The 22878-nt window shown below is 36.5% G+C and overlaps 13 protein-coding genes across 13 annotated transcripts; 7 read left to right on the top strand and 6 right to left on the bottom strand.

Annotated features, from left to right (window-relative positions):
- Window positions 1-111: 111 nt before the first annotated feature.
- Window positions 112-2335, top strand: C9374_007671 (uncharacterized protein; the record flags this gene model as incomplete). The annotated part of the gene is made up of 8 exons (XM_044697662.1): window positions 112-277; window positions 401-415; window positions 592-933; window positions 1006-1254; window positions 1316-1367; window positions 1411-1476; window positions 1524-1771; window positions 1815-2335. The coding sequence occupies 8 exons, from the start codon at window positions 112-114 to the stop codon at window positions 2333-2335; spliced, it is 1659 nt and encodes a 552-aa protein (XP_044546295.1).
- Window positions 2336-2339: 4 nt separating this feature from the next.
- C9374_007670 (uncharacterized protein) lies at window positions 2340-3773 on the bottom strand (the record flags this gene model as incomplete). Its single annotated transcript, XM_044697661.1, has 1 exon — window positions 2340-3773. One exon carries the CDS (start codon window positions 3771-3773, stop codon window positions 2340-2342), a length of 1434 nt encoding a protein of 477 aa, XP_044546294.1.
- Window positions 3774-4048: 275 nt separating this feature from the next.
- On the top strand, window positions 4049-6205 carry C9374_007669 (uncharacterized protein; the record flags this gene model as incomplete). Its single annotated transcript, XM_044697659.1, has 1 exon — window positions 4049-6205. One exon carries the CDS (start codon window positions 4049-4051, stop codon window positions 6203-6205), a length of 2157 nt encoding a protein of 718 aa, XP_044546293.1.
- Window positions 6206-6464: 259 nt separating this feature from the next.
- Window positions 6465-8402, top strand: C9374_007668 (uncharacterized protein; the record flags this gene model as incomplete). The annotated part of the gene is made up of 1 exon (XM_044697658.1): window positions 6465-8402. One exon carries the CDS (start codon window positions 6465-6467, stop codon window positions 8400-8402), a length of 1938 nt encoding a protein of 645 aa, XP_044546292.1.
- Window positions 8403-8503: 101 nt separating this feature from the next.
- On the top strand, window positions 8504-9671 carry C9374_007667 (uncharacterized protein; the record flags this gene model as incomplete). Its single annotated transcript, XM_044697657.1, has 3 exons — window positions 8504-8945; window positions 9029-9567; window positions 9645-9671. 3 exons carry the CDS (start codon window positions 8504-8506, stop codon window positions 9669-9671), a joined length of 1008 nt encoding a protein of 335 aa, XP_044546291.1.
- A 45-nt stretch (window positions 9672-9716) lies between these two features.
- C9374_007666 (uncharacterized protein) lies at window positions 9717-11784 on the bottom strand (the record flags this gene model as incomplete). Its single annotated transcript, XM_044697656.1, has 2 exons — window positions 9717-10755; window positions 10805-11784. 2 exons carry the CDS (start codon window positions 11782-11784, stop codon window positions 9717-9719), a joined length of 2019 nt encoding a protein of 672 aa, XP_044546290.1.
- Window positions 11785-12465: 681 nt separating this feature from the next.
- On the bottom strand, window positions 12466-12852 carry C9374_007665 (uncharacterized protein; the record flags this gene model as incomplete). Its single annotated transcript, XM_044697655.1, has 1 exon — window positions 12466-12852. One exon carries the CDS (start codon window positions 12850-12852, stop codon window positions 12466-12468), a length of 387 nt encoding a protein of 128 aa, XP_044546289.1.
- A 139-nt stretch (window positions 12853-12991) lies between these two features.
- Window positions 12992-13507, bottom strand: C9374_007664 (uncharacterized protein; the record flags this gene model as incomplete). The annotated part of the gene is made up of 1 exon (XM_044697654.1): window positions 12992-13507. The coding sequence occupies one exon, from the start codon at window positions 13505-13507 to the stop codon at window positions 12992-12994; it is 516 nt and encodes a 171-aa protein (XP_044546288.1).
- A 62-nt stretch (window positions 13508-13569) lies between these two features.
- On the bottom strand, window positions 13570-14262 carry C9374_007663 (uncharacterized protein; the record flags this gene model as incomplete). Its single annotated transcript, XM_044697653.1, has 1 exon — window positions 13570-14262. One exon carries the CDS (start codon window positions 14260-14262, stop codon window positions 13570-13572), a length of 693 nt encoding a protein of 230 aa, XP_044546287.1.
- Window positions 14263-14822: 560 nt separating this feature from the next.
- Window positions 14823-17146, top strand: C9374_007662 (uncharacterized protein; the record flags this gene model as incomplete). Its single annotated transcript, XM_044697652.1, has 3 exons — window positions 14823-16307; window positions 16382-16459; window positions 16571-17146. The coding sequence occupies 3 exons, from the start codon at window positions 14823-14825 to the stop codon at window positions 17144-17146; spliced, it is 2139 nt and encodes a 712-aa protein (XP_044546286.1).
- Window positions 17147-17184: 38 nt separating this feature from the next.
- C9374_007661 (uncharacterized protein) lies at window positions 17185-18080 on the top strand (the record flags this gene model as incomplete). Its single annotated transcript, XM_044697651.1, has 2 exons — window positions 17185-17634; window positions 17754-18080. The coding sequence occupies 2 exons, from the start codon at window positions 17185-17187 to the stop codon at window positions 18078-18080; spliced, it is 777 nt and encodes a 258-aa protein (XP_044546285.1).
- A 136-nt stretch (window positions 18081-18216) lies between these two features.
- C9374_007660 (uncharacterized protein) lies at window positions 18217-19878 on the top strand (the record flags this gene model as incomplete). Its single annotated transcript, XM_044697650.1, has 3 exons — window positions 18217-18577; window positions 18621-18830; window positions 18893-19878. 3 exons carry the CDS (start codon window positions 18217-18219, stop codon window positions 19876-19878), a joined length of 1557 nt encoding a protein of 518 aa, XP_044546284.1.
- Window positions 19879-19897: 19 nt separating this feature from the next.
- Window positions 19898-22613, bottom strand: C9374_007659 (uncharacterized protein; the record flags this gene model as incomplete). The annotated part of the gene is made up of 7 exons (XM_044697648.1): window positions 19898-20817; window positions 20859-21253; window positions 21444-21493; window positions 21562-22159; window positions 22261-22329; window positions 22438-22513; window positions 22607-22613. The coding sequence occupies 7 exons, from the start codon at window positions 22611-22613 to the stop codon at window positions 19898-19900; spliced, it is 2115 nt and encodes a 704-aa protein (XP_044546283.1).
- Between the last annotated feature and the right edge of the window lie 265 nt (window positions 22614-22878).

Genomic DNA, 22878 nt, shown 5'->3' with positions numbered 1-22878 from the left:
GATCACGTTTTACGAAGCAAAGAAATTCCATATTGTTCGTTCACACAACAGGCGAGAAACCCACATTTGAAACCATTGAGTGTCATTGCAACATCAAACACAGAAAAGAAAATGGGACAAAATCCTATCAAGAGTTTGAGTAATGAGGAAAATTTTCTTGTTGGCCAAGCGTCAGAGATGTTGTTGAACGGCAAGCCAGCCGGAGACAGCACACAAAATCTTTGTACTATTGGAAAAGTCTATGGAAATTATGAAGTCATTTCAAAGATTGGAGAAGGTAAGAGCTCTTCGGATATGATGAAAGGCTTTCATTGTTTTTTATTATTGAAATGATTCATCGATGAATAATAATTTAATAACGGTATTATGAATTCATACACATGATTTAAATCAATTATAGGCGCCTATGGACAAGGTACGTGATGTGGAATTGATTTGTTTTTGGTAGTCATACTTCCGTTACAATTACAATAATCAATATTTATTGTCCATATGATGATGATATTGACCTACATTCTCATCAATATCTGTTTCTTTCTGCATGAATCATCGTACCGTCCATGAATTTATATCTATAACATGACAACACAGTTTTTAAAGTTATCAGAGTGAATGAAGGAGCTGGATCTAATAACCATCAACGGAGCAGCTCTCGATTCTTTCAAATACCTGCCAGTCCCCTCACCTCTACAAGTCCAAAAGGAAGTGTTGATCCTTCCTCTGTATTCAATAACAACAACAGCAAACAAGAATTCAGAAAATCCACGTTAAGAACCTACTATGCTATGAAAGTGATGGTCATTATGAATGATGAACATTCAGCCTCTACGAATCCTCATAGTCTTTCCAAAATTGAAAATGAAATCAATATTCTTCGATCGTTGGAGCATAAGAACATTTTGAAATATATAGATCAATTTTACTTGAAAGTGGGTATGTAGAACAGTTCATAGAATGGAATTGACAAATTGACATTGTGATCCAAATGATCATGGTCGTACACAGACTTGACTCCAAAAATTAAAAAGGATGCCATAGCTCTTGTATCGGAATATTGTGAAGGAGGAAGTTTGGGAGATATTATTGATTTGAATCAAAGCACTAACATTCCTCTTCGTAAATTGGTTGAGTGGTTTACGAGTATGGTTGATGTGTTATATTATTTCGAACAAAAGGGTGTCATCCATCGTGATATCAAGCCTGGTAATTTATTATTGCAAGGAGGATGTGTAAAATTAGCAGATTTTGGGCTTGGTAAGTTGATCTTGATATTTATTTGGGCTAATGCTCGTGTCACACTTTACGAAATTTGTAGCTAAGACTGTGGAGGAGGCTTCTTCAAACAGAAATCATACAGTGTGTGGAAGGTTTGTACTTTATTTCGTCTAAGTTTATTAATTGCTCGTATAGTCCAATTTATGTTTCACCTGAAGTGATGTTTAGAGCTGGATACAGCTCAAAAGCAGATGTCTATTCGTAAGTACTACCAATTTTACGTTTATTTTGTGTACAAAATTTCACAGACTTGGTGTAACATTCCTTGAAGTATGCTCTGGAGTTTCTCATGATACGTTCAGTGAATACTTCACAACTGAGAAAATTGATTTACAACCCCTTCTTAATCGTGTACAGCTGTCTTCTCTCAAGACTCTATTATCTCTTTGTATACCATCCAATCCAAGCGAAAGAATATCAGTGGAACAACTCCATAGGCATCCAATCATTCAGGCATATCTTTATCTTTTATATGGCAAGCAACCTAAGGATCCAAGTAAGTTATTTCACAAACTTGTAATTAATCTGCTTTTTTTTAGGAAATCTTACATTTATTGGAGTGATTATTGGATCTATTGAGTTAATTTATAAATCAAGAGAAATACACATGAACGCTGCTCTATGCAACGCTATTAAATTAATTAATGATGTATTACCAAACCAGACAATCCTCGATTCCATCTACGAAGGCGAGCATACAAACTTTGTGGGAATTATTTTAAAGATGGGTACAGTATGGAGCACTTATGATAACTCTGATTTGGAGGTTGCTTGTGAAAACTTTTTGAAAAAATATATGGAGTCTGGTTATCTCTACAAGCAACATTTAGCAGAGGAAATTGTTACAATGTACTATGATTCGGATGTTCCACAAGAACGTCTGGATTGGTTTTTAGAAACACATTTACTGCAGCACGTGGATGGAGAAATGGTTTCCATGATTCTTGAAACTGTGAAAAATGCAGAAGGAAAGATACGACCAAATGTTGCCAAGCAACTTGAGGAAAGACTTGCAAAATTGGAAGTTAAACAAGAACTAGACGTTATTGACGAAATTTAAAAACTTATAAGAATTTATGGAAAAATTTTGAAACTAAAAAGTGAGATACTCGTCCAATTCGCCTTTCTGGGACAGCAAAGGTTGCCTTGGTGACAAGTTTAGAATAGGTCTGAAGATTTTGACGTTCTTCTTCCATTCTCTTCATTAGTTTTTCATCTTCCGTTATCAGAATTATTTGAGCTTCGATATCTCGTTCTGTAGATCTACCACCAAAGTTACTGCTTCCAATCATAGTTAAAAAGGGAGTATTGAATTGCTTATTGGGAGAGTACAGCCACAATCCCTTTGCATGAAAAGTCCACTTTTCTCTCATGTACTCATAGAGCTTAATGGAGCCAAGTTTTTGATTTTTCTCTACAGCCGAATAAAATTCTTGTTCCATTGTATCATAAGCCATTGGAATGTTTTTTGAAATACCTTTGGCCGTGAAAAATCCATTTGCTGGTGGAGAGGCCGTCAAAATTGCAATATCTTTACATGGAGAAGTCAATACATCCGTCATGTACTCTTTTGTAAAATTGAAATAGGCAGATGTGAAGGCGAGAGAGGAGTTTTCAACAGCAGCACCGATAATGCCACTAATTAAAAATTGTTCGTGCCTCACATTCACCTGGCCCATTTGAATGGTGGGAAACACCCATGTATTTGTGACTTTGTTGGAAAGGTTGTTGGACCACCGTTGATTGAAAAAGTATTGTCTAATAGCATGTTCGGCAAATAATCTAAATTCCTTGTTGTTCTGTACAGGATCTGGTGAAGAAATTGTCAAATGACCTTTTTCACACAATCTGTATGAAAAACTTTGAACGGTCTTTACAAGCCCAGTAAAAAAATCAATGACTTGTTTTTCATTCTTAATCAACATGTATCTATCTTGTCTATCTACGAAATACCAATCGCTCAAATTAGCTCCAGAAATAATCATATCGTTATCAAACATGTACAGTTTCATGTGTTGCACACCTATAATCTCGTTCACACGTGCAGGTAGTACGTTTTTCCAAAATCCAGTCAAATTAGGTGTATGATAAAAAGATACATTCACTCGTTCCTTTCCAAATTTTTTGACAAGACCTTCCAACATGCTCACGCTGCTATCTTTTTTGGTCTCACTGGTTTGTCTGGTTCCTCTCAAATAATCTAATAAAATAACCACTTGTAAATCTTTTTCTCTTTCCAAAGCTTTTTCAAGCTCATCTACAATTTTTTGTTCTTGTGTTCCTGTACCCAAATACAAACTACTCAACACCACTCGTTCCCGTGCATTCTGAATACCATCAATCAATCCATCATAAAACTTGGATGGTGTATCTATGATAGAAACATGATCTGGATCAATGGGAAAACACGGAGCATGTTTTGATATCATTTCATGAATGGTCTTGATGTATGGATCTCGGAAGGAGTAAAATCCTTCTCCATCATCACCTCTATTCATTTTTTAAAAAGATTGATGGATTGGGAAGAGATGGTTGATGATCAAGAATTAAAAAATGAACCCGATGTATCGAAATTTACCATTATTGTGATTTTCCAAAAAGTGCGAAAAAAAAGAGGGGAGTCAAATTTCCACCCCACCCGACCACCTTTCAACCGTTCAACCAACACGTTGAAATGAAATGATCTATTTTAGGTTTTGTAAAAAGTATCAAAGAAAGGAAGGGTAGTTTCAACAATAAGTCCACCCAAAAAAAAAATTCCACTCACAGCAACATGTTGCACAATACAATCACCCCAACAACAATCGAATACGAAGACACGGTCGAAATTGATCCTGTTTTTGATGAAGAAGTATATGATACAAACTCCGAAGATGAATTTGATGACGATAAGCTTGGTTTGCTCACTGATGTATGTAATTCTATTTCTAAGCCATCAAATGTAGGAGATAATTATTTACAAATTGATGGTAAAATTATCAATTTGAAAGAAAATGAATATATAATTCCGAGAGGAAATGTTCACAAAGTAACAACTAATCAGCAGCAATTGAGATTTAATAATTATTTCTACAGCAAGCACAAAACATTTGCGCACTGTATTACCTATAAGTGCAATCTTTATAAATCCAGAAAATGTTCTGCGAGAATAAGATATTATCCTGATATTGATACATACATACACGTTGCATCACACAGTGATCATGCTCCACCTCATATTGAAAAAAGTCAACCTCAAAAGATTTCGGAGGAACGAAGAAAGGAATTATTTGAATACATCAAAGCAAACACAAATATAAGATCTAGTCAACAAATTGCAGAAAATTTAAACAAAAAGTTATCAAAAGAAGAACTAAGAGATCACCGATTGATAATCACCAAAGAGGATGTTAAAGAAATGAAAAAAAAATTCTACACTGAAAGGATTGAATGTTTACAAGATTTGTACACCAGACAAGATCTATCATGTACTAAATCTCAAGATCAATTTGTAAGATGGGTACAAGGTTTTCCACATTTCCTTCTTATTTATGGATCCAATTACCAAATTAATATCTTAAAAGAAGTGACTGAGGAAGATCAAATCTATGTTGATGGAACTTTTGACGTGTGTCCTAAAGGTTGCGAGCAAATGATTACTATTCATGTAAGGAAAAAGGGAATGGATGCGGCTGTTCCTGTTTTATTTATTTTCGCACAAGCTAAGTCAGAAATATTCTATACATATTTGTGGATGGTGATTGCAAATTTAATTGTACCTGAATTATTGCAAGTTCGAAAATTATTTGTTGCTTGTGATTTTGAGCAAGCTATGCACAAAGCTCTTAGAATTATTTTCCCAGATGTAGAAATTGTTGGATGTCAGTTCCATCTCTTGCAAGCAGTGTCAAGATGGATAAGAAGAGAACTACCTGCGAACAATCCACTGAGAAATAGAGAACTTCTTAAGACCTTTAAATCAGAACTAAAAGACCTTGCACGAACTAAAATGACTGAACAAATGTTCAACATCAAAAAGGAGGAATTTTTAGCAACATGGAGAAGTGTTGCAGGTGAAAAGTTGTGGAGGTATCTTGTTAGAAATTGGTTTGGAGATTTGTCCACTAATGCACTATTTGCTCCAAATATTTGGGCTCTTACATTCAAATCAAGAATACAAGATTTAGATTTGACAAATAATCAAGCTGAAATATTTCATTCTCGTTTAAATTTAAAATTTGCAAGCAAACCTGGACTAAAAAGATCAGTGAATATTCTACAAGAACTTGAATTTGAAATAACTAATAATGAAATTGCTAACAAACAAAAGAAATTGACTACAACTCTAGCACTTCCTGACAATTCTATCAACAACGTCAAAAAGAGAACCAACCCTTTCGGTGGCTTGCAACTGGTTAATAATGATAAGTCCAAGAGAAAGAAAATCACATTTTCAAATATCTCTAACACAGATCCTAACACACCATCTACAGCACTTGCTACAACCAACATTTCAAAGAGTCAACCTATTAGAAATATTACACTTCAGAATGAACCTCTTTCACTTCCCCCACCTGAATCATCCAACACAAATCAAGGTCAAAATTCATCATATCCAAATATTACTCAAAACACATCCAATACCAGTTTGATTTTCGATATGTATAACCCTAACCAGCCAAAGAAAAGAGGAAGAAAACCAAAATCAACGCCAAACCAACCTTCTCAATCTTCCCCAACACCAAATCAAACTTCATCAATTAATATGACAACTATTCCTGCATTACTTCCACCTTTACAGCAGCCTCTACTTCCTCAATACCCACCATATCCTCCATATTCATTTACTCCTCAATTTCCTCCATTCATTCCAACCAACAATATTTATAATCAAACAACATTGAATTACCAAACTAACGCAACAATAGCTCCTCCAGGTATATTAAGATGAAAATGGTAAATTGTAAAGAGGATGGAAATTGTCGTAATTTCGAGTTGTATTTATTTATATAAACACTAAATTGTCATTTCAATGTTCAAATTGAAGAGTGAACAGGTGGTTGGGTGGAGTGGAAATTAAACTCCCCTCAAAAAAAATCGAGTAAAATCGAAAACGACTTGCTCAAATTCGGTCAACCCTCATTTTTTGGACGTTTCGTCGATTTTTTATTCGCACTTTTTCGAAAATCACAATACACCTATCGGAAAAGATGAACAATAACTTGTCCAAAATCTCATTGATTGATATTGTTTCATGTAATGAGTATTTCAGAACAGAGGCTGTTTTATGTCAAATTGATATCGAGAAGGGTATTGAGCCTCTTGCAACAAAAAGACTGAATAATTATATTCATCAATTCATGTTATATTTATTGGTGAATAGTTGCCCATTAGTGACTATCAAAGAGACAGAAAATGATTATTTAAAAAATTTGATCATCGGATATGCTTGTGATAGACTTAAATATTTAAGGGCAAAGTACACCAACACTCCCATTTATAGACATGAAAGAGACACAGAGATTTTTTCAGTAATTAGTTCTGATGATTGGCTGAGCGTTACTGGAGAAGAAATAGAAGAGGCTGATGAGCCTACTTTGAAGAAATCAAAGATGACAGCTCACTTGTATACAATGGAAAGCTTTTTTAAATCTCTTGTTTTTAAGAATTTTCCTGGAAATATTGTCAATTACATGTACAAAGATATTTGTAAGCAATTACAATTAGCAAGACAAGAAATATTGGAAAATCAATGGGCTTCCGTTTACTTGACATTTTCTCCAGTAGAAATGAGCTTATTGATTAATTCATTCTTTGACGTACATTTAGAAATACTGGAGGACGAGCCAAACCTTACAAACCTAGATGCGTGTTTATATCTTCTATCTGTTGGAATGACTACAATCGCGGAATATTTGGTTGCAGAGATGGTAGAGTTGGCATCAATGAAATCCTCCTATCAAAAAGTTTTGTCTATCTCTGAGTTCATGTCATGCTGTTATGACGACGAACTCTGTCAGGTAATCAATTGTGGGAGTCTTGTTTATTTCCCTACAGCATTTATATCATCACGAGATTTCGTTACTTTTTGTGAGGAACGGCCATTTCCAATGATCGACTCGAATCAACATCTTTCTGCATTACCATTCGAGCTACATGAAATAATTCTTCAATTTTTTGATGATTTAGAACAATTGCTAAATATGAGACTGGTGTGCAAGTATTGGAACTACTTAATTGTTACCAGCGACGACATTTGGAAGCACTTGTGCTTTCATTCATTGATAAGACATTCCATGTTTGAGTTTGCCACCTCCACTAGCTTGTCACTTTCAAATTTTAGTTTGGTAGGAAAAGGAAAGCAAATAACCAGCTATTTGGAACTCTTTTTTGTAAGAATTAATCCATGGATTCGAGCTAAAAGTTACTGTATTAGGCCAGATTTCACGGAATTGTGCTTTGGGGGAGCTATCCTTGGAAACGTCGTTGAAGGTGCAGACAATCAAACCATCGAAAAACCTCCAATAGAGTTCCTTAAAGAACTTGAAAAAAGTCTTTACATATCTCTTAATTCAAAAAGCATATACGATCACACACCATCATTCGACGCTTTAACATTTCCCATTGGAAGGTCAAAACTTGGTGGCTTTCCTGAAATTCCAACAGAATGGGAATCATGGTTTTATAATTCCAATATTTGGAGTAACGGTGACACATTCATAGCCCAAATCAACTTTGAAGATATGGACACTCTTGTTTCAGCCAGCGTACTTCCTTCACATGGTATTTTATATCTATTCATAACAGCTAATGATTCTGTTAAAACATACTTTTATGAAGGCGACACGACAAAGCTCAAGCCATGCAACATGGAGAGGATTCCAGACGAAGGGTTCAATTCCATTGGAGATGAATCACATCCTCTAATATTTGAGGATTCAATTTTCTACCACTGTGGGGTTGATGCAATGGATGAAATGATGAATTATGATAACATCTTCTCAATCAATTCGGGCTTACAAGATCCAAATCCCAACTTGTTTTGTTTGCATTTCTGCTATGACCCATGTGAACTTGAATTCACTTTCAATGCTCTTCAATTTAAAAAGAAGGATTTCACTTCCCTTAAACTTACAGATCGCCACTGAATTCAATGGTAGACACTCAACGGAATACTACGTAATTAAATGAGAATGAGGCAACTGAGAACTCCCTCAACAAATTTGTTGGAATCGACAACTCCTAAAAAATGGCTCCTCTCCGATCATCAGGATGTGGTGACCATCGTCGTAGTCCTGAGGTGGTTTTGGTTCGTTCTTCATTGAGTTGGTTGGTGTTTGTTGTTGCAGCGTGTTCCTTGGTCATCTTGAATGAGTCATTGGTGACGGGACATGTGATTCGAGGAGGAGGAGCAGAGCAACGAAATAATGAACGACGACCAACTCTTTCACCACTTTCCAAAACAACAGTTCGAAAAGAATCATCAACAACAGCTTTAAATGATCGTCCGATCATTGGAATATTAGCACAGCCAACGGGTAGCAAAGAGCATGGAGAAAGTTACATTGCTGCTTCGTATGTGAAATGGATTGAAGGCAGTGGTGCAAGAGTCGTTCCAATTCCATACGATTTACCACAACCAATCCTACAATATTTGTTTAATTCGTTGAATGGGTTGTTATTTCCTGGAGGTGTGTTTTTCTGTTGTTTGAATTTTTTTTGTTGACAAATATATATATTTCACACAAATTTGAAATTTTGTAACACCTAAAAGGAGGTACCAATATCAAGCATTCAAAGTATGCAGATGTGTTAAAATTCTTTTTTGAAAAGACGATTGAAGCCAATTCTAGAGGAGAATATTTTCCATTATGGGGCACGTGCTTGGGATTTGAGTCTTTGAATATTTTGGCAGCAGAAAACAATGATGTAGTGAATTATGGATTTGATTCAGAAGATCTGAGCTTGTCTTTGAAATTTGTGAGCGATTTTAAAAATTCGAGATTATTTGGAAGTGCAGCCCCCAATGAGGTTGTAGAAATACTTGCAAAACAAAATGTGACTATGAACAACCATATGGCAGGTGTCACTCCAAATGATTACGATAGAAATGAGAAGCTAAGAAACTTTTTTAAAATATTATCCCTCAATGCAGACAGAAAAGGAAAAGTATTTGTCTCAACAATTGAAAGCTTTAATTTTCCAATTTATGCAACTCAATACCACCCTGAAAAAGTTTATGAATTTAACTATGAGGCCATTGACCATTCTTATGACAGTTTGATTGCAAACGAATACTTTGGAAGATTTTTTGTAAATGAAGCAAGAAAAAGTCAACGAAAGTTCCCAAGTTTCTCGGAAGAACAAAAATATTTGATTTATAACTTTAGTCCAAAATTTACTTTCCCTCACATTAGCAAAGACTTTTTGCAAATTTATTACTTTAATGCAACATCCAACCCTTAGCATGAGCACTCTCGCGATCGACTGATAAAGAATCTATAAACAAAATCATTTTTGAGCTCATCTGTGAGATCAAACTCAGGATTTTCTAATCTTGCTTTTGAAAGATTGAATTCAAAGAGTGCCTGTTTTTTAAGCAATTCTCCTGCTATTTGACCTGAATAGTCATTATTGTGCTTGGCCAGTTCAATAACTTGGCTACCAAGTCTCAATCTCATATTCTTCAACGAATCCATTTGTTGCTCTGGGTCAGTAATTGTCGTTTTAATGGCAACCTCTTCTTTAATACTCTCCACAACAATGTCCAATATTTCTGATCCGCTCATGAGCTCCCTTAGGGTTGATTTGTGACGCTCGTATTGATTAAAGTGCATATTTTTCTCCTCAATACTGCTTGCACCAATACAACGATGCACTACGGATTGGTCAGACCAACCACAATTCACTCTTGTTTCAACTTCGCTAAAAGGAAGTAAGTTTGCTAATAACATCATGTCTTCCGAGTTGTGTTGTAGGTATGTTAGTGACTCTATTGATTTGATTAAATGGCTGTATTCGTTTTGGATGAGAGGATATCGAGCGGATAGAATTTTCAAAGCTCGTAAATCATTTCTAAGATTATCTTCTGGAGTTAGGTACGAATAATAGGTTGCTCTTATAGTACATGCAGTGATGACAGCTTTAGTGACACTGGCTGGGATGAAAGGAAAATGTCGATGCTCTGTCAATTGAATTACATGTCTAGAAACTCGAAGTATTTCTTGAAGGTCTTGAGTTTCTTGATCGCAATTCGTTAAAATGTCTAAACGAAGTTGAGACATCACAAATTCTGTTAGTAGGACGGATAGAACGTCCTTCTTTCCAAAATTGTCCATCGCCAGTCTGACAATGCAATTAAATGCTTCGATGATTGAGAGAAGTTTTTCCGCAGCTTCTCTATTAAGGGACTTGCAAGAAGATATTCCTAAATTCTGCTTTGAAATCGTCATTTGATTTTTTGTAAATATTCCTAGCTCGTCTAAAATAAAGCTCTCTGGGCTGAAAATGTCGGCAATTTTACATGTTTTGTGTTGATGGAAATACTTACTTTTCTATTTCACAATAAAAGAAATCAAAAAAACGAATCTCTGACTCCAATAGATATACAATTAGCCAGTTAGCTTGTCCACTCATCATCAACTTTTCAATGTAATCTGTTCGAGTTTGATCTTGGTGTGACTCTTTAACTGTTTGTTGCAATTGTTGAATGAAAGGATTAACTTTCACTTTCACTGTATTTAATAGCGATCGTGCTTTTCTTTTTTCTCCCACGCCTAATAAATATTCTGCCATAAATCGCATACCCAGTATAATACTTATTGAATCAACATCATCAAAATATTTTCCAATTAATTGTTTCCCATTACTAAAATGAAATGAAGCCAATTCACGACATCCCAATCGTTGAAAACAAACTGCTTGAACAGTGTAAAGCAATGCTTGATCTTTCTCCAAGTCACAAATAACGTCATATCGATAATCATTCGTCATGATTTGTCCTGAACGCGATGACGTTTGGTATTCTAATACTTTGTCAAACGTTTTTCGATCCACCAAAGGAAATCCCATTGAGAGTATATCATAGTACAAATCCATAGTTTGTCTGGTTGTATATACATAATTAATTTGATGTTCCATTCTACTTTCCACGGGACTGATACTATTAGCAGTAGTTGCAATTGTTGTTGCGTTGGAATAGGGCGTTGAAATGCTACTACTCGCATGGGAACCTTTAATGTCAAAAGTTGGGGTTGTACAACTACGAGAGCTACGTTGTTCTTGTGATTGGCAAGTCGTCGAATGTACATTCACAAAAACAATGGGATGAGAAGCCTTCTTCTCTTCCGTTAATTTTTCCGAACGTTCTTTATAAACACATTTATAGCCTCTTTTGATACAATACGAGCATGCAGGTAACGTTTTATCACACTTCCGATGTAACTGTCGACACGAGAGGCATGCATGGTTCGAGTGAGATGGAATTTCAATGTTTGAAGTTGTTGCAGAAGGTGCAACGGTTATACGCATTTTTTTTTGATGTTCTGAATCAGTAAAGCTTGCGGAGTAAATAGTTTAAATATGCCAAAACCAGATTCTGATTGGTTGAAATCGATGGACACGTGTATTTCATTGGAATTTGCATGGACTTTTGAAAATGATGGAAAATTAATGTCCGAGCGTTCTTGTACACGTGGTCATGGTTAATTGATTGATTAGAAAGAGAATGGAGATGGGACTTGAAGATTTCACAACGAAAGTCCATGAGGTACAAGATACAGAGCTCGTTTCATTCTCTAATTTATTAACGCTCTAATTTAATGTGGTGTCCAAGAATTGAGATTCATTCTCAGTTCTTCAAAGAAGGAGCAATTAAAGTACTGCAAAGACAGTATGTATGGTTTTCTGATAGTTATTATTCCCAAACTCTGTCATTTGTCAACAATCCACATAACACTAATTCATGACCAAATGGTCTCGATACATCATTAAAACAATCATTCAAAGTCATTCCTTCTGCATGATAATCATATCCATCATATCCCAAAATTAATAAATTGTCACCTCTTTTCAATAAGTTCTCCAACTTTTTATAACCTTCGGTGTGAACTACTTTCTCTGCGTAGAGAGGACAGTAAATTGCTCTTCTTGCTTGCATGTAATCCAATTTTTGGCCTTTCCACCATGCATATAATGGCTTTTCACCTTTTTTCACCCATCGATGAGCTTTTTATCATTCCATCCTTCCATTCTTCGTTCAAAGAATGTCTTGTTGGGTCTCGTTGTACCACTCTCTGGATCCAACTCTTCCTCTCCTTGCCAAACCTTTGAAAATTGCCAAAAGTTTTCCAAATTATGTACTTGAATGGTTTTCTCAATTTTAGAATGCTTGGGTTCTGCAAGTGCATAATCATGATCGGGATTCATTTGGTATTCGTATGGACCTAACAACATGGGTGACAATTGTTTGTATAACTTATCGGAAGATGTTGAGCAGCAATTGATCACGGTGAATCCTTCAAGATCAGGAGTGTGGTTTAATTTACCACATCGGACTGTTCCTTTCGATTGTTGTTGTGAGCTTGTTGATGATAACATTTTTTTTGTTGTTTGAAGATTTGGTTCTCACTGGAATTTGAAGTTCCTTTTATGAGGAATGAATGGTGAGATTGAGAAAATAACTATTTTCGCAGCATTCTGGAGTTTACGTTCGAGCAGGTTGAAGAATAACCACCCGTTAAAAGAACACAAGTACTTTGATGTGCTCATCTTGTTGATAAACCACTTGCTCCCACTCCTCTAAATCATAATAATCTCCCAATCGCTTTTCAAAGATTTGAAGCTTGATGGTTTTCAGCCATTGCTCTTCGGATTTACGAGCATAAATATTGGGGTTGTCGTGCCCAAACCGTTCAATGATGTGTTTTTTAAGGTGACATAATGGATTGAAATTAACATCTAATTTCAGTTTCAACACTTTCTTAACCTTGAAATTGATTCTTTTGAAAAGCATAATCTCTGAGTCGTTTTCGTCATAGATTTTTGGATGAAGCTCAATACCGAATCGAAATTCTCTTTCGACAACTATTGGACTTCCAGAAGGTTGTGTTAAAAGAGGAAGGTGACCCATGTGGTTCGTGTGCTCTTTCATATGAGTGGGATGTAAATTGTGAAAAGGAGTGTTGGATGTATGGATGACAGGTGGAGAAAGTTGTGTGTTCTCAATGCTTGTTTTACAATTTTGTTCAACCATATCTGAATTTAAATTATGAGGAACATGATGAAGAGAAGATTGAATTGGAGAGACCTCTTCAATTACTGTTGACACTTCACTATTTGTAATATCTTTGGACGAGACTCATTGATGAGCTCTCTTTGGGAGCGATCCGATAATTGTGACGAAGGAGAGTTTGGAGATTGCATTAAGAGCTTGCTTCCTAGTTTCACACAATTATCAATAAGGCTGTTCAAGTTTTTTCCGCTCACATTGGAAATTTCCAAATACACTTTAGCTCCAATTTTTCGTTGTAATTCAAGTCCCTCAAATAAAGTCACTTCTCTCCGATCGGTCAAGTCGCATTTACAACCCACAAGAATCATGGTTACATTTGTAATCACAGCCTCCTTAATTTCCAAATAATAGTCATGGACCTTTTCAAATGATGATATCCGATCCAAAGCAAACATAATCACGAATACTTGACCCTCTTTGTAAAAGTGCTCTTTTCGGTAAAGGCTTTGATCATCATCGGAAGGAGTATCAATGAATAGAATTTTATCAAAGAAATCCATGCATACAGGAGAGGGCGTGGAGGATCCATTGGTAGAATTATTATTGTTATTAGGAAGGTAATTAATTTCAAAAGCATCCAAAACCGATGGAATACATTCACTGCGGGACAAGGGCATGAGAGTCTTTGAATAACGTTCTCGCAAATTCAGGAGAGTGCTTGTCTTGCCAACTTGACTGTCCCCGACTACAACGACATGCAAAACAGAAGAATTCATTTTGAAGTTTTTGAGGCTCTTTTTAATACAGAGAGAATGTGTGATGGTATCATACTTTTATGGCAATTTTTAAAAAGTTGAATGAACAAGTGAATGTGAGGCTTGAGAACAGATTGTTTCACACGTTCAACTTTCAACGTTGTTTGTTCTTTGTGCTGCAGAGCTCTGTGAATCTTATGTTTTTGGCGCCTTGTTACAAAAATTCAATTCCAGTCAAATGTCAACAGATAAAAAATTCAAAAAGATCTGACAGGAGGCGCTAGATTGCCGACCACAACAACCAAACGAACAGTCAAAAACACGCTTTCTCACTGCGAAGACAGCATCACGATTTCGTTGCTGTCTATGAAACATACACATCAACAAACTCCTACCTTTGTTTCTCTTTCATCCTTGTTGAATTTTGTAATTTATATTCATCGTCAAACCCTGTCCATCATCTCCATTTGGGCAAGAATTAATTTTTAAATTATTTCAATAATAATTACCATACACCTGATTGTCATCATCATACATTTCACACAAATAGATTGATATACTCAAACACTCGATCCATAAAAATGTCAACACCAAGCACAACATCTCCAACACCACCTCCTCGCAGACATCAAACCACCATGTTTTCCGTCCTTCCTCCTCCTCCAACAACAACAACAAGTACAACCACCAATTCATCCTCTTCCAATAACAACACCTCTCCCACTCATTCATCAACAACAACTTCATCCACCAAACCATCCACAAAATCAACTCTACCAATAACAACATCACCACAACAACAAAAATCCTCTTCTTCTTCTGACAAATCTCCAACAACAACAACAACAACAGGAACTTCTCCTCCAACCATTCCCTCTCGAGTCGGTAGAGAACGATCTGGTGGTATGGTCAGCTCAATTCCTCCTCCATTACCACCACGTGCAAATCTTCGATCGAAAACAACGATTGGAAATTCGTCGTCTTCTTCTTCGTCCTCAACTGTGAACTCTGCCAACAACAACAACATGATCTCACAAAATATAATTTCTGCAACAAATATTGGAATGAGCGCTGGAATGAATATTGGAAGTGGAGTCATTACCAATGGTCATGATGGTAATGTGTATGTGAAATCAACAGTGAAGAGTGAAAATAAGCCAGCAGTCACCATTGTGCATCGAGTGCCACAACCATCCAAAGCAAGTAGTGACCCAAATTTAACAGAGCTTAAGAAGGTATCTATTCATTTGACCACAAGTGGTACCTCTAGTACTACTACTACTACTACAACTAGTACTACTACTACTACAACTATGGATGGGCCTTTGGATTCAAAAACAAAGGACTCGCCACAAGTCACTCATTCAGTAGCTGCTACCTCTTCAACAACAACAACAACACCACCACCACTGACCAACAAATCCTCTCTTCCAAAATTAAATTTACAACAAGTGACATCTCCCAGTGTGGGTATCTCAACGAGCTCTCAAAATTCTCCGCAACAACAACAACAACAACAACAACAGAAGAGAGATACGGAAGAGTCGATGGATGACGACAATTTATCGGTTCATGAAGATGAAGGTGTGGCTGTACCTTCCAAATTGCCACCACCTCCTCCACCTAGAAAGAAAGTAAAAACAGAAGAAGAAAAAGAAATTGAAAGAAAAGAACTTCGTTGGGAGGTCATTGCTGAAATTATTAAAACTGAAGAAAATTATGTGGAGGGATTAAATCACTTGGAGAGATTTTACATTAAACCTTTACGAGCATTGGGAAGTGCCACACAACATGTTAAGCCTGTAATTACACAAAAAGATTTAAGCTATATTTTTGACAAGATGACAGTGATTAAGAGTGTGAATGAAGGATTTTTAAAACAATTGAAAATGTTGGATCTCAGTTTTGAAACACAGGATGAGCCAGCAAAATCCATTGGATTGTTTTTCAAAAGAACTCTACCCATGTTTAAGGTTTATACTGATTATGTGAATAATTATAATAGTATTGCAACAAGAGTGAAAGACATGATGAAAGAGAATCCAAGTTTTGACAGTTATATGAATGTAAGTAGAATGAATTGATTCGTGTTGTTCACAATCATTGAAATTTATAACTTTTTGTGTGACACTCGACATAGGAAATGGAAAGAAATGCTAGAAAACAAGGGAAAGTTGGATTCTTTTCATACATGATTCAACCGGTTCAACGTTTACCAGTAAGTATTTAACATGATGTCATCTTTTCAAATGTTTGTTCCGTCACCGATTCTTATTTTTTTACTATTCACTCCATTGGTGGCTTAATGTGAACATTTTATTACTTTCAGAGATACACCCTTTTGGTTAATGAATTACTGAAACATACACCTGAATCGCATCCAGATTACAAAAATCTATGCGACGCTTCTGAGCTATCTAAACAAGTTAGTTCTCATGTAAATAGTGCCATGAATGTACTTCAAAATCAATTGAAAATGACAGAAATTAATTCTTCGATACTGAAATTGGAGGAAAGTATTGGAAGTACATTCATCAAACCAAGTAGAACATTTGTGTTGGAAGGAGAAGATTTCCTAGTATCAGAATATGCACTAGGAAAGAAAGCTAAAAAAGCCAACAAGTGCACCGTCTATCTCCTAAGTGATTTGATTCTAATTACCAAGAAAGGAAAATATTCCAATCATGTCTATTTGAAAAATGAGCTCAATATGTCAACCTTCAGACATCCTTGGATTTTCTACGATTTGGAGAACAACAAACAAGCATTTGAAATCATTTCAGAGGAAGCGACCTATGTCATTGCCTGCCCTACTGCCATTGCATGCAATGAATGGATTGAAAAAATCAATCAGAATACTTGCTGCAATGCTGCTCCAGGAAAAGAAATGAGAGCCACCGATTAACTCACAGCAAAGTTAGAAAAGTGGTCAATGAGGAAAACATGTACATTATCGATTTTGAAAACAATGATTATTGCATGTGTTACTCTCCCAAGGATAAATGTACCATTAAGATTTTCAAGAAAGATGCAACGATTCGTGACGCAACTGCAGAAGATGAAACCACATTTGGTGTCTCTTTGGATGACGATAGTAATGATGATCGAACCACTGTGTCAAGTGAAACGACTGATTCTCAAATATTTGGTGATAGTAACATTACTCGTTCGACATCTATCAGTGACTTTTCAAACATGTCAGAAGAAGATCGAACTTTGAAATCACCTCGCTCAGCAAGAGGTTTCAATCCATTGCGAGGATTACAAGATCTCAAAGTATTTAGCTCAAAACAAAAGTTGACTTCTCTCAGTGCAGGAAAGACCACTCTGAATGGAGACGATAAGGTTCATGACCTTCATTCCATTATTAGTAGCAGTAGTAGTAGCTCCTCAGTCAATACTCCACACCACGATTCTCAAAGTGATTATCATCGACGATCTCTTCAAAGTGATATTCCATTTCGATCGGGTGGTAGCAATCATCGACAATCCCTAACACCTCTCTCGACAAGGTCACCGATGATGGAACACTCAATCCTCCTCCTCCTCAACATCATTCACATCCACAATTGAGTCCACGAAATTTAACCGAAGAATATGTTCCCACACTTCCCATCATTAAGAAAAATTCAGATTTTCTTCACACCATTGAGGAACGAAAGAAGACACTCGTTCGTAGAGATGCTACTACTGTATCACCTGGTGGTGATAGATCATCAGTAACCATGACATCAACGAGACCACCATGGTTAGCTGAATTGGAAGGTAAAAAATTGAGTAAGGTTATTCCTGGAGAACAAGATTATGTATATACTTCTCCAAAAACACCCGTACAATAAAACAATACATGAATGTTCAATTTGCAGAGTACGGAGAGCTGTTGGGATCAAAACAAATGAAAGAACAGAGGTCCATAAAATGCAAAAGAAACATCCTTTCCCGCCAAAACCATCCGTTTTTCACATTTAAAAAAAAATGCAACGCAACATGGCCGAGCAGAATCTTACCATTCAACCATCACCTTCGGGAGAGGAGACGAACGAGCCATCCTCTTCCACTCCAACAAGAGAGCACGAAAATATATTCGGTACTAGTAATACATATCATCACATTGAAACGAACACATCTCCTTCCACAATAGCTCTTTCTTCCTCTCCTCTGTTGAGCCTTCAATCTCATCATCAGCCTTACCATTCAGAAAGACATGAAGAAGAAGAAGAAATACTGGGCTCTTCTCCTCTCATCATTCCTCAAACCATCATTCCTCTATCTCTGGTAGTAGCAGTAATAGTAGTAGTAACCATACATTACTATCAACGGCTTCATCCACTCTTCCGTTACTAAAGTTTCAACCAATCCTCATCATTCATCAACCACAGACTCGGCAACTCTCAAACAAATTCAAAGGAGGAAAGAATTAGAGAATTGGAGAAAGAACCGACGAACGAAATCCATCATTACGAATAGAGATGGTAGTAGTACTAGTACTCATATGACGGCAACAACCACGAGTAAGGGCAACAACAATCTTCCAACAAAATCATCAGTGCCACTCCGAAAATCATATGCTAGTGGAGGTCCCTTAACAAGTATATCATCGTCTCAATATAATACGAGAAAAGTAGTAGCAACTTCGGCGATGACTCAACAGGTCATTTGGAAACAGCATCGAATAAGAAGAGAAAATTCAGTGAATCGACACAAACCATTGCAAATAAGAAGGTAACCAATCATCGACTGCCAAATCCTTCCAATTCTCAAAATATTATGAGACAACAACAGGAAACATCACCCATCATACAGCAATCATCGATTGCAAAGAGAAATGATAACATTATTTCTTTTAGTAATTTATTGAAGATTGACAAATATCTTCCAGGATCTAACACAGTACATCATCGAGTTAAACAAGCTGATGAAAAAGAAAATACTGATCTCAATCTTTCCTCGATTTTAATAGTTGACGATAAGGAAAATGTGGAAGAGGATCGTCACATGCTTGATAACATTGCAAAAATTGCAGACTCTATCGAAGAGGAAGACATACCTCCCTCAGTTAGTTTGGCCTCAAGTACGGGTCTGTCGTCAGCTTCAGCTACTTTGAATCAAACAAGCTCAGTACTTCTTGATGTATCATGTTTGGACAAGTCGGAGCCAAGAAGTGCTAGAAAGTCATTGAAACAGAAAAGCTTTCTGTCAAGTGGAAATGGCTCAAGCTTCTTTTCGACGAGTACTGGCTTTTCTCCACTTCCATCATTTGTTCCTTCGAAAACTCCTCTGTTCACGTTGAAATCAACGTCGCTTAAACCACTAAAGAATCCAAACCTAAATTCCGGTGAGGAAGACGCCACCAAGTTGAATTATGACCTTGCTTGTAAGGACTCTCTTACAAACAACTCAACCTCACAACTTCGTGATAATAGCAATACATCTAAAGAGGAAATTGAATTTTTGAAAGCTAAAATTCTTGACTTGGAGGAACGTTTAAGGAAAGAGTCCTTAGAAAAAGACTTGTGGAAAGAAAACTACAAAAATTTGCTTTCGTCACGAGGAGATGGTAACAGTCGACCCGTAAGCATGGAGGCTAATAGATTGTTGGGTGATACAAATACTGCGAGTAAACAACAATTAGAGTAATATATTCAACAAAATTGCCTTAGTTGATTTGGGTGTATTTGGACTTGTTGTATTGTGCTCTAGCACAGCACACAATAGCAACGATTAGTGTAATTGCATTTGTAAGAGCTAGCACTGGAGTTGAAATTAAGAAAGCAATGGTTGAGGATTCATTGGATTTCAAGAATTGAGCAGCACAAACGTCACGTCCATAATTATCACAAGCAGAACACCAGTCAAAGACGGTAGATTGTTCTGTGGCTAGTCTTTTGAAAGTGTCAAAAGGACAGAATTCGCTGGTACATCCCAATGACTTGAGAGTGAGTGAGGTGAAATTGGCATCGTTGAATTGGGATCCATGAACCAAACGCACTGCACGTGTTCCATCATTCATTTGATGCAGCTCAAATGCTAGGTGAGCTCCATATTTTGGTTGATAACCTAGATAAGGATAGTCCTTATCATTCAATTTCAATGAGGCTGTAACACTCTGCAATGTTGTGTCATGTGCCGAATAGTGAACATACTTCTTTTTCAGTTCTGTCATTTGGTTCAAAATTGTGGAAATGAGTATACTAGATCCTTCTTTTCCAATGACCGCGTAATTGTAGAGCATGAGCAGAAAATCATTTCTGAGTTGATCGACTTTGTCCCAGTTTTCATTGATCCAATTCAACTTTAACATGTTATGAGCTCGCTGCACAGTCATTAAATCAAATAATGTTCCAATCGTGTCGTCTCCAGTATTCCAACCCGTGACATTATACATCTTATCAATGAGTTCTCTATTTGTTGAAAAGAATGTACTGGCCTGTTTTGAAGTATGCACAGCTTGCATTCTTCTAATCACTGTATTACAAAAACTAAAACCAATCAATAAAGCATCCATATCCTCTTGAACTGTTCTAATTGGGATTGCTTGTGTTCCATTGGGTAAAGCAAATTGCATTCGTCCATGATCTTTTGAATTTTCAAAATTAACAGTCGCCCTTTCCCTGTACCTTGAGGGAATAGACCCATTGAAATGGAGAACATGCTCATCAGGGTACGATAAATTTCAGTAGATCTAAAGTAGAATTGTTCGGAATTGTACGTAGAATCAATGCCCATAATTTTAAATGATGAGCCTTCTTCCAAGTATCTCTTCCGAATAATATCACCCATGGTTTTACATTGTTCTTGACCAAGTCCGGTCAAATCTCCCAATTGTAAATTAGATAGCTTTACCCAATCAACAGGGTCGTTTGGAATTTTCAATGGAGTAATTGGAAGTCGATCACAGTGTCGAGAAATTACATGAACCTGCAATACCCCTTCCGATGTTGGTGTTGCTCCTATGGAATATTCATTACACATGAACATCACCAGAACACAAGCAATGACTTTTAAAATTGTGCTAATCATCCTCAAAGGTGTCAATTATTGCAGATGAATTGTGGCGATATTTTTTTTTTGGAAGAAGAAATACAATGAATGTCACACCAAGGTTTAAAAGAAACAAGAAATGTCACAAACGAAAAAACCAGATTCCACAATTTTTCGAAAAAGAATCCAATCAAAAGACATTTTGAATTATATTCAGTTACTGCCCAAAATATTCTCTAAATTGTTCGAGGAAGGTCCAAGTAAGGATGGTCTGACAATTAATTTCATTAAAAAATTATTTGAGAAATAAGAAAATGCAAGAAAAAATTGATAACAAACCTGAGGTCCAAGTCTTGCAAAATAAGGCCAAAAACCTTTCCACAAACTCATAACTCCTTCAGCTTTGATTGTTTTTGTGAGAACGTCAAAAGCTCCAGAATATACCTGTGACTGACCTTGTTGCATTGATTGCAATCGTGTCTTTGTCAAGTCAATAGGAAGACTCACCACAGTACAAACATAACCAGCAATAAGAGATGCAGAAACGTGCAGTCCTACTCCATCTTTTTTGATAATTCCCATGCTTAACAATGATTGTTTGGCTTGAGCATAAACTCCTAATTGAGCAGCATTCAAAACGATGGCTCTCACTACTGTTGGGCTACAACCTCGCCATAATGTTAACACTCCTTCATTCTTGGAAACTTGAATGAGTGCATCAAAAACGTTTTTGTATCCATACCGACCTGAGGTCATTCTTACAAGTGACAGGTCAGCAGGATTTCCAACCACTGCACCAATGGCTCCACCCACCATACCACATCCAATCTTGATAGCAAAATTTGGTTGGACAGTGGTAACCTTTGTCTTTCCGGACTCGTCCGTGATGGTTTTTGAAGTGGTGAAATAATCGATCAATGTATTAAATACTCCTAGTCTTGTCGTGGTATATGTAATTTGTCGAAAAAGGGCTGCAGTCAATCCTCTATAAAACGTAGGGATGCCTTCCTTCTGAGCAATCTCCATTGCAACCTTCACAAAATTGGGCTGGGATGCTCCTTTCCTTCTCCGAGAAGCTGCATTCTTGTTTTAAGAAAATCTGTTGGTCTGTACAAGTTAATAATATTGATGATGAGTACCAACAAGATCATACATTCGAGAAAATATTTTCATCGGAGTTCTCATGTTGTTGATTTTGCAACACAAAATACATACTGAATCACAACGGTGGCTAAACAGCCCGACAGACCTCCAAAGATGAAATTTTGACTTGTGGATAGTTGCTTTTGAGCTGTAATGGCCAATCAGTAATGTATTGAGTTGATGTGAGTATTTGCAATATTAATATTATCCGAAATCTCATGTAATGTGCCGATTAACTTACCGCTCATTTTTTTGTTCACATCATTGTAAATTGGAGCCCTCAAAAGTAATGGATTAAATTTGGCAGTGATCCATTGTCATGTATTGTTTGATGGAATAATATAATTGAGGTAATTCTCAAAGCAAGTGATGTGTTCATTTTACCCTCACCGTACTACAGTCAACTGCAGTTTTTCAACGTGAAAAAAAATACAGAACCAAGATGGACTTTCTATTCAAAAAGTCAACCGAGAGGTAAGGGAAACCTAGGGATGAATGAGCCTTCATCTTAAC

This window comes from Naegleria lovaniensis, assembly GCF_003324165.1.
Source record: "Naegleria lovaniensis strain ATCC 30569 chromosome Unknown tig030, whole genome shotgun sequence".
NCBI classification, from domain to species: domain Eukaryota; phylum Heterolobosea; class Eutetramitea; order Acrasida; family Naegleriidae; genus Naegleria; species Naegleria lovaniensis.
Note: the sequence above shows the minus strand (reverse complement) of the source record. Positions and strands in the feature narration are given on the sequence as shown.